This window comes from Pygoscelis adeliae, unplaced genomic scaffold, assembly GCF_000699105.1.
Source record: "Pygoscelis adeliae isolate BGI_AS28 unplaced genomic scaffold, ASM69910v1 Scaffold124, whole genome shotgun sequence".
Classification (NCBI taxonomy): Eukaryota; Metazoa; Chordata; class Aves; order Sphenisciformes; family Spheniscidae; genus Pygoscelis; species Pygoscelis adeliae.
In genome coordinates this window covers 4,327,137-4,337,590 of record NW_008824791.1, presented here as the reverse complement: position 1 = coordinate 4,337,590, position 10,454 = coordinate 4,327,137, and the positions used below count along the sequence as shown (strand labels likewise).

The 10,454-nt window shown below is 41.9% G+C and overlaps 1 protein-coding gene across 1 annotated transcript in view; it reads left to right on the top strand.

Annotated features, from left to right (window-relative positions):
- The window catches only part of MPZL1 (myelin protein zero-like 1), a 22,663-nt gene that overhangs the window by 2,298 nt on the left and 9,911 nt on the right, over nt 1-10,454 (top strand). Inside the window, exons 2-4 of the mRNA XM_009323944.1 lie at nt 746-906; nt 4,208-4,421; nt 9,170-9,302. Of these exons, the coding sequence (XP_009322219.1) occupies nt 746-906; nt 4,208-4,421; nt 9,170-9,302 (508 nt within the window). The remainder of the gene's footprint in view (nt 1-745; nt 907-4,207; nt 4,422-9,169; nt 9,303-10,454) is intronic.

Sequence of the window (10,454 nt, the reverse complement as noted above, 5' to 3'; positions counted from 1 at the left end):
ATCACACTGAATTTCACTTACTCTGTAGGAAAACTACCAGTACAAGCACAATATTAACCTTGCTTACTTTAAATTTGGGGCGTGGTTGTGGTCTGCTTGCTGTTTTGACCGTGCATAAGCCTCATGGTAGAAAAAAATGGAACTACTCTCATGCTTCTGAACTATAGCTGAGTGATTATTTATGAGGTCTTGCACATGAAGACCTTGAAGCATGCCAGAGAGCAGAAGCAGATGGCATAGCTGGGAGCCAGAGAGGTTTACTCCTCAGCTTTCTGGAGGTGAGCTTTTGTTCTACCTACAGCTGAGAAAAACTGGAGATGGGAAACAAGATGTGAGGCAGAGAGGAAACTGACTAATAGCTGGGTCCAAGATGTTACTTCCTCCGATGGGGCTTATTTATTACAATGCCTGCTGGCAGCTAGTAGGAAAGAGTTTTAAACTCATCCTTTGCACTATAGAATTGACTTCCACAAACTGCTGTAGAGGAAACATCTGTGGATGGAAAACGTCCTGTAACAGATAATACAAGGAAAGAGAAGTGAACTGGCCTGCTCTGTACTTGTTTGTTTTGCAGGTATAATGTAATGTCTGTGTACACACTTGATGTAGGAGTTGTTGATGTCTCTTACCTTTTCCCCTTACAGGCAATGTGATATGAACAGTTACCACTTCAACTTCCTGATTCTTGAAACAGCACTGATGCCGTTTGTTCTCCTTCTTTCTTCTCTTTACCTTTCCCATACAGTCAAAGTATCAGCAGTAGAGGTCAACACACCGGAGGAGATATTTGTGGAGAATGGGACAGACGCAAAGCTTCCATGCACATTTACATCTGTGGAAGTGATCAGCAGCGCAGCATCTGTTTCTTGGAGTTTTCAGCCAGAGGGAGCTGCAACTCGTATCTCAGTAAGGAATGGCTGTAGGGGAACAAATCTGGGAGGGGAGGCTGTGATAAGCGTGCAGAGGTCTTCTAGTTGGTTCTGAGGAGCAAGCAAATATGGATTGGAGCCTCCTTCCATGTGTCTTGTCTCCATCACTGTGATTTTAGGGGGGCTTTTTTAGAGTTGTTTAAAAGTATTGCCATATGCTAGATGTCTGCAAAGACTGGAGTGTGCAGCAGCTGTAAAGTATACTAGTACTTTGTTAGTCAGAGGAGAGGGGTGTTGGTGTGGTAGCAGTATGCATGAAGTAGATGAGTGTCTAGGAATCTTCTCCTAAGTTCTGTGTCCTCTGGCACTTGAAATGAGCTGTGGAGCTGTGCACTGAATGATAGCAGTCACAGAATTTGAATTACCACTATTACAGTGTTACATTGTGTGTTGTGCTTGTTGCTTATTTTCTGCTTGTGTACTGTATAGCCTGTATTTGAAAGGGTTTAAAATAAGACCAGCCTCCCTGGTTTCAGAACAAAATTGAATTGCTCAAATCAGTAAGCAGTTACATCCTCATATTTTAGTTATTTGACAAGTAAAAAGTCAAGACTAGCAAGCAACTTAAGCTAATAATAATTGCCATCACTCATTTCCTGTATGTTGAGCCCAAGTGTGCTCAGATCCTTTGGGTGTGAACCTTCAAAGAAGTGGCTTTGGTAGGTTGTTAGCTGTGCACATCTGAGTCTGAGCTCTCTGACACTTCTGCTTCCCTCTTATTCCTTGCCCTGAGCGTGAATTTAGATGAAGCAGAACAAGGGACTCTGGGGCAGCGGGGAAGATGTGGGGACAGCAGGTTGCTCAGCCTGTTAGTGTTTGTCTCCTTCCCTCTGCTGCAGAGGTGAGATCATTTAAACTCTAGGAGCCCTTCAGTGCTCAGAACAGAGACGATCCAAAACAGTGTATGAGCATCTTGCTCAATATATAGAGCTCTGAAGAATCAGCTTCTGAACTCGCAGTGAATAAATATTTAGTTTTGAAAAGGGAACGTTTCTCTTTGGGAAGCCAAAGCAGTAGCTGGGCAAAAGCTTGAGGAAGTAGAGCATATTTCCTGCCAATGTTGAATAGGATGGGTGAAAAGAAGCCATCTGTTTGTATGTTTTCCACTCCCCATAGAAATATCCACCATATATCCTGATTTGCCCTTCCCTTTCTGCATCACTGTCCAAACCCCTTTCTGTAGAAATACAACTTCAGGACATAATATTTTTTTTGGAAGTGAAGTCAATTTAGACATTCTACCTGGATGCAGTTATCAGCACAACTGAGAGAAAAGCAAATTATCTTTGAGCAGAAGTGACCCAGCATGAACTGATGTTAATTCCCCATTTCTTTTGAGGGGCTGGGGGAGGTATAGAGGGAAGATTTTTTTTTTTATGAACCCAAGTCATGTCAATTACATGGCTTGGTGGGCATTAATTTGAAAGATCAATCTCATGATCAGCTTACGTCTGAGCTAAGTCCATGCTTCTCCTGAAAAAGATGGTTCTGTGCCTCTTTAGAATCAGCACCGGCAATCTTGTGGCCATGTGGTGAGGCTGGCTTGACTGAAAGCTTCCGCTGCTTGTCCCCTTCCTCTTCCATATGCCCAGTTATAGAGGCATCTCTGCGTGAATGAAACATCTGATGACAGCAGAGTTTCACAATTGGCTTAAACCAGTCTAAACCCATCAGCTTTAGGTTTCAAAAGAAGTCTCATGTTAAATCACTTAATCATAGGCATGGAGTGGCTTGAGTCACTTAGCTTGTGTTTCAGGACATATTTTACTTTGTGATTTCTCCTCTCCCAGGTGAGGACACCTAGAGAACTGAGGAATCTGCCTCTTGCCTTCTAGACTTCCAGTCGGATGACTCCCCCATGCACAGGGGTGTGGTAATGCAGTGCCTCTGTGCTCAAGATTATAATCCAGCTGGAAATGCTGCAGATTGATGCAGATTTCCTCCGAAATGTTGACAGATGACTGTGTGCTAGCAGACTTCCTACCAGATGAGATAGTTTGTTGGATATATGCTAGCCTGTAGACAACAAATAAGTGTCAGATTGACTGCAGCACAACAGATGGTCATGTGCACATACCTGATCTGGATAAGATTTGTGCTGCCAAATGATCAGGCCTCATACTCAGAGTGTGGGTCTGATAGAGAGAATGTTGGAATGGCAAGCCTTAGATCAAGGGTAGGAACAGGAAAAGAGACGGGAGATGACTTGAATGGAAAGAGGACTGGCTTGTAGCCAGCCTGCTCTGTGGCAGAAAGACTGCTTCGTAAAGAAGGCTGTAGAAGGAGGAAGCTGGAATATTGTCTTAAATTTCTTTAACCATGCTCTGGAGGCTGAACTGAGGAGAGTTCGGTTTGATTCTTGGTTGAATTAAGTTTGTCTTGCTGTCTTTCAGAATGTGAAATTAAGAATGAATGTGCTTCTGCAATACAGCCTTGATCCACCTCTTAGGGTTATGGCCAGTGTTCAAACATCCCATATGTTTGAAAGCAGAGTTGTCCTGTAGAAGTCTACGCGCTTCTACTGCTGTAAATTCCAATTTTGGTCAGGTATAGTGAGGAAATACGCAGCTTCTCCTCAGACTGTACTAAACAGGTTCATTCTTCAAGGATTTTTGGTCATGTCTAGGGAGTGCAGGGCCAATGTGCAACTTAGTCACCTAAAAACTGGGAGACAGTTTTATTTAGTCACTGTGAAGGTTTCTGGAAAACAGCTAGGTATGCTCTAAATTGCTCATGGGAATCTTCTGGGGGTGGAGGGAAGGAGGGTAGTGCATGTTAATTTATCTGTGCTGTAGTTGCAAGTAACACACAGCAAAACACGAGATAGGAAACTTGGTATCCTTTTCCTACTAGGATGCAGAAGGCTTCCTATGTCTGAAAGACAGATGGCTGTGATCCAGAACTGTTCTATCCTTTAATTATTCCCAGGTTACCAGCCTTTTTCTCTTTCCCCCACCTCCTTGTCTGCGAAACCCCATGTCCCAAAAAACAGGAAAAAACCCCAAACAATCCAACCACAAAACAAAACAAAACCAACAGGAAACCAAAACATGCAGTCTGTTGTGGTAGTATGATTCAGGCATAAGCCATAGCAAGGTTATGTGATCACGAGGCAACAAGCTAGACTAAAGTGGTGAGGCAGGAGGAAAAAAAAAATCTCAAATACAGCTGTGTATAATACAGTGGATTCTGGGAGGATGCTGTAATAGTCAGAGAAGCATGGTAGCTCTGTAATCTCTAATTGGATTGTTCTTATATCCTCTTTTCCTTGACTACAGTTTTTCTATTACTTTAATGGAAAGCCATACCCTGGAAAGGACATACCATTTAAAGACAGAATCACTTGGGCTGGAGATCTTAACAAGAAAGATGCTTCTATCAGTATATCAAACATGCAGTTCCGGGACAACGGCACTTACATTTGCGATGTCAAGAACCCACCTGACATTGTTGTCAAACCAGGAGAAATCCGAGTTAGAGTTGTGGAGAAAGGTATTCACCCTATATGATTTTTTACTTTCCTTCCCCCCCGCCCCTTCTGTGTCTATATCACTTTTCTTGGGAGTGGGGGAGTAGCCTGGAGGGAACAACTATCTTTTTAATTCTCTTCTTCCAGGTCCTAATAATCGAACTGATATTCTGTCAACTGTTTAAAAAACTGAATGTCATATCCTTTTCCTCTATACCCACTAATTCCTATGCTTTTAACAAGTATTAGCAGAAGCTGGTGGAAGCCTTGATGAAACCCATCTTCTCATTTCAAAGTCCTATGAATTTTCTTCTGTATTATGCTTTCAAAGTCCTATGAATTTTCTTCTGTATTATGCTACATCAAGGGTTAGGATGACTTTTGAAATCTGGGGAGCAAGGAGAGAAAGTGGCAGACTCTTCTTTTTGGAGCCCATCCAGTATATATACTGCAAAACAAAAGTAATAATCTGGCCCGAGCACATACTGACAGACAGTGAAATGCTACTGTCTTCCATGCAAAGGTGTTTGTGTTGCATGTGCGTTCAGTCTCTTTTACTCGGATGTTCGTACAGTATCCATGGTGACCCTTATAAACTGCAAGGGCTGGCTACTTGCAGTCATTTAAGGCTTCCGGTTAGCATTTGTTAACAATGATCACAGTTCAAGAGCACTCATATTCTGTATGTCATTTTGGCTCTTTATTTCCCTTGGCCATCCAAAACATTTGATTGTTCTAGCTAAGCTGGAGGTCAGCAAAAGTGTGACTGTTCCTACAATGAAATGGTTGTTATAGTGATCAGATTTCCAAATTTATATTTAATAAGGACAAGAATAAATGTTGAATTCATAAATGGCAGTGCTGATACAGCTATTCCATTAGATTTTAATATGTTAGGGATGATACCTACGTGTATGCTCTAATTAGAATGATACTGCTGCTGTAACAGGTGTGTACCCCTGCTCGTGAGGTCATTCCATGTACTTATGTAGTCAAGGTCTATAACTCTTCTTGTTATATCTAACTCTTCTCTTCACAGAGCAGTTTGAGTTGGATGGGACCTCCGGAGGTCCCGCCATCACTTAGAACTTTCTGTTTCTTGGAAGTTTGAAGTCTATATAAAATAGGGTCAGCTTATTTTCTTACAATGTATTGATTGTCTCTATGAAGAAGCAGTAAAGCAACTGCTGGTTTGGCAAAGTCAGGCTGTCTTGGCAAAGCCTCTTCAGATTTTAACCCAGGTTAAGCAAACGAAGACTGACTTCAGTACACTAATTCAGCTGGTATTTTTCAACAGATTTGCATGCCGGCTTCCCCATAGGTGGAGCATCTGGACAAGAGAATCTCACTGTTTCTGAAGGGGACCCTGTATTTGGCAGTACTTCCCATCATCAGAAAAATGCTGCAACAATTGTCTTCAAATTCTTAGGAAGACCTTGAAAACAGGTTTTCAAGCAATAGCTGTAATGCTGTCTTGCATTCTGACTTTACCTGAAAGTACTGCTCTTACAATAGGTTGTAACTCATCCTGAACTGAGCTGGAGAAATTTTTTCAATTGGAATAAGTACATGTTGACTCTTGTGCATTATTTTTTTTTTTTTACTATGTATACGTTTATTTGTTCTGAATCGTGTGTCTGGTGTTGTAAACTGTTTAAAGCCACATACATACTTTACACATTTAAATGATCTCATAGATGCTTGGTTAGCTTTAGATTTTGGATTAAACATTTAATAAGTTCCAGGTTGGCTTAACTTTAAAATTGCCAAGCCAAGCTAACTCAGCTGATTTTCACTGCAGCATCTACATAGTGTTTGCACAAACAGCTCCATCAACTATGTTGGAAGAATCCTACTGGCAGGGATGAGAAGCGAGACTGTTCTTTCACTAGTGCTTCTGAATCTGGAAAAGGCTATTGTTCAAAGCCTAAATGACAAAAATCTGTGGGGAATTCCAAGTCCTTACATTAGGCTGCTCCTACTTGTAATAGGAAGCTACTTAACACTGTGTTCAAGACAGCTTGTGTTATCTGGAGGTCGTCCATCTTTGATCTGAACTCTCATGGGGGAAAGAATTAGAACTGTCTTATGAAAATCTTTATACTTAGCAGCAATAGAAAACTTCAGTTTCCTGCCTATTTCATAAAACTGATACTAACACACTTTCAGCGAAAATGGAAGTTGCTTTGAATTACGGTGATATTTAGTGAAAAGTGTTCTTGAAAGGCTGATTTTTGGCTTATGTTAAGCTATTAACTTAAATGTTAGCTTTCAGAGATGGTGTTTGGTTATGTAGCTGGGAATGTCTGTTACTATGAAGTTACTGGCTGCTCTGCAAGTACTTATGAGGAGTTCATGTAACTGTGGAATGCTGAAAAATACAAGAAAAACATGGCGGGGACGACATTCTTCAGCTGAACTATGTGGTCGTAAAATTGTGTGAGCTTTTCTATAGTCCGTTGGACCATGTTCTGAGAGGCAATAAAACCAGACTCTAATTTCACATCCAAACGGTTGCATTTTTTTAATACAGTCTTAAAAACCGCTGTCAACAGAACGTAACTGCTGTCCTTTACTCAAATTCAACCAACGAAAAAACCCACCTAAGCCAAAGAAATGACAAAACTATCAAAGTTTTAATATCACTCTTTCAGCAGACACTCTGCACTATAGTTTTGGATTGCTGCTTACTTTCTTGCTCTGAAAAACTGTGTGTGGTTTTTTTCTTGGGTACAAGGCAACAGCTGGTCTGCTAACAGAAATGCATGTCTGTTTTGATGTTTCTGCAGACAGTTATTCCTGCACTTGGAAAGGTGAAAAAGCACAGAAACTAGGGAACTCGTACTTCTTATATGCCTCAAAATAAATTTGTTTATCTTTGCACGGGGCTCAAACACAATCTCAGTCTTATGTACCTGAAAAGTATTACCATTTGTAGGACTTTCTTCCTTAATAGCAGATGGATCTCTAGGCTGCCAAAAGGTTCTGGAAAGAAGGGATGTCTTCCTCTAAATTGTGGCACTTGTCTTCATCTTTAATTTCGTACTGAGACTCTGAATTACCATGTTGTTATGAATTGGCATCTAACACTGGAGGGCTAGGAAAGCTGCTGATGCGATATTCAGCCAAATGATGGTGTGATCAGTGAAACAGCTAGAGATCAGGTAGCCCTTCTCCTGAAAGTCACTGAACTCAAAACAAACAGTACTAAATGTAAGCCCCGTTTTCTTAGTATGATGCCCCTGCTTCAGGGTACTGTGTTGTGCTGCTCCCTTCTAGATAAGTGTGTCAAAATGGGACTGCAAGCTTGCTGGGAATGCTTTGTATAAGCATGGTTTGTGGTCCTTGCTGGAATCAGTCCAGCAAAGGGCAACTAAGATGATTAAGGGACTGAACCACCTTTCATATGAGCAGAAGCTGAGAGAGCTGGGGTTGCCTAGCCTGCAAAAGAGAAGAAGGGGGGTTGTCTCGCCTGCAAAAGAGAAGAAAGGCTCAGGGGGATCCTCTCAGCAGGTATTTATGTACATTGATAGGATCTAAAGAAGACTGAGCCAGTCTCTTCAGTGGTGCCTAGTGACAGGACAAGAGACAACAGGTGTAAATTGAAACACAGGAAATTCTCTCTGAACATAAGAAAACACATTTTTACTGTGGTTGAACACTGGAATAGGTTGCCCAAAGAGATTATAGTCTCCCATCCTTGGAGATAGTCAAAACCAAACTGGACAGAGTATTGAGCAAACTGTGTTAGCTGACCAAGCTTGAGCAGAGGGGTTGGACTTAGACAATCCCAAGACATCCCTTCCAACCTCAACGATTTTGTGATGATCAGAGACAGATATCTGAGAAAGATTCCTTTTTTCTATATAGGATGTTTTACCTGTTGGATCTTATGCTGATTCACTTGTATTTGGTGCAAGTAGCTAGTGTAGCATGGAGTCTTGCAAGAAACCCTCTGGTCTAAGATGTTCCTTGCATTAAACATGATGCGGGGGGAGGGACTTCATTTCTTACTGGGAAAAGCTATAACGGTAGTATGTTGTTCTTTATCTTGTACATCTTTTGTACTCGTTCTCTGATTAGCTTTTATTTCTGGCTGCTCTTTCTTGGCCTACCCTCCCCCAAAATTATATTGGGGAAAACGTCAGTAAAGCGATACTGTGTTCCTATAAGCGTATTTCTAGTATCGTACAATGATCCTGACTTAAGAAGGGAAAGAATGACTCTATAAAAGTGTATAGAGATGTATTTTGATAGACCAGAATCATGTATAAACACTCTTAAGAGTGATCATGGGTAGTAACTAGGCTGTCTGCTGCATGCGACCCAGAGAACACCCAGCCTTCAGCACTCTTAGTTGGTTAGCAATGTGCTACATTCAAATCTGCTTTCAAGTGTGCCTGCCTTTTCCTGTTGACCTCGCTGGGAACTGCCAGATGAATGTAACTTTTTTTTTCCCTTCAGGTACAAAATGAGACAGGGTTGTCCTCATTGTCACTTGTGTTTCCTGACATGTAAAAATTATTGGTTCAATATAAACTCTCTTCTGAAGGACAGTGACATTAAGAACACTCTTGGTGTGTGCTCTGTTCATACATTATTCTGCTGGCTGCCTGCTATCACTACCACTTAGGCTGCATGTTACAATTCCTGGATACTACATTAGTGCCTTCTGCTCTAAACGAATCCAAGGTCAAGAGCATTTGTGGTTTGCACTTCTGTTAATCAGGGAATGCAGAAGAGTTGAATGTTTTCTCCCTTCTCTCCCCAGACAGCCTGCCTGCGTTCCCCATTGCCATGGTGGCAGGGATAGTCATCGGTACGGTTACAGGTCTCTCACCGCTCATCTCTATTGTCGTGTGTCTTGTCATCAGAAAGAACAACTCTAAAAAACGATACTCTGGGTAAGAGATCTCCCTCCTCACCTGTGGATGATGTGAGGAACAGCAGCAGGATCAGAGGGAGGGCTTAGAGGGGGGTAGGAGTTGTTTCAGCCAAGTCTTGGCAACCATGACTAGAGGTAGAGTATGGCCATGTGGAACACTGGTCATCTGCCTATAATTATTATCTTTGTACTGTGCTTGAAAAGACCTACTGACCATCAGTTGCACCTGAAAATCACTAAATGTTGGAGCTGATCCCCAGCCACAAGCATATATGCCCTAAGAACATTGAATCCAAGATCCCCTAGCTCTGGTCTGTTCCCCTTCCCTTCCCTCCAGCCCTGCTTCCCCTACCACCGCCAACCCCCCAAAGGAAAAGTGCCACACATGCACTTTTAAGGAAATCTCTGTTGAGATTAAGACTGGATTTTTCAGTTACCAGTGTCTGGCTCCTGAGCCTGGAGTATACTTGCCAAAACCCCATTCATCACCACACTTCAAAGTAAGGAGAGAATAGCCACTCTGCTTCCATTCTCATTCACTGTCTGTTTTTTGTTAACTGTTACCATCCCTGCAAGGTTTTTAGTGTTAGGAGGATAACTCCAAAGTGAAGCACAGATCTTTGAGGGGGCATATGAAAAAGCAAGAAGAACTAACAAAGGCAGACTTGAGTCCTGTGGTGGTGGAGCTTGGTGCTGGTGGGGGAGGTGTTTCCTTTTTTGTCCTCTCTAATTAGCTGGTACTTTGCTTCTATAAGAAAGAATGAAAATTATGTATGTAGTCTTGGAAACAAACCCCAAACTTATAACTTTCTTCTGTTCTTTCCCCAACAAATATTCCTGCTTCCTGCAGGTTCTTTGGGTTGCCTGTGGGATAAAAGAAAATAATTCCAAAAATAAACTTGTGGGTATTTCTAAATTAAACTTTGCCCTGTCCTTTTCCTAGTTGGAGAGCTTAGAGAAAGTGAGTTGGCTATTGCCCAATGGTAAGGCTAAATATAGCAAAGGAGGCTGTGCGTGCTCAAAATTGTGTGGAAAGCCTGGTTTTCCCGTTCTGCATGTGTCCTTCCCCTAAGAACTGAAAAGAAGCCTGCAGTGTCATGCAGCAGCAGTGTGTGTAAGGTGGTCCGCTTGCCTTGCTTCCCAGTAACCTGCTCTCCAGTGTCTTCCTGCT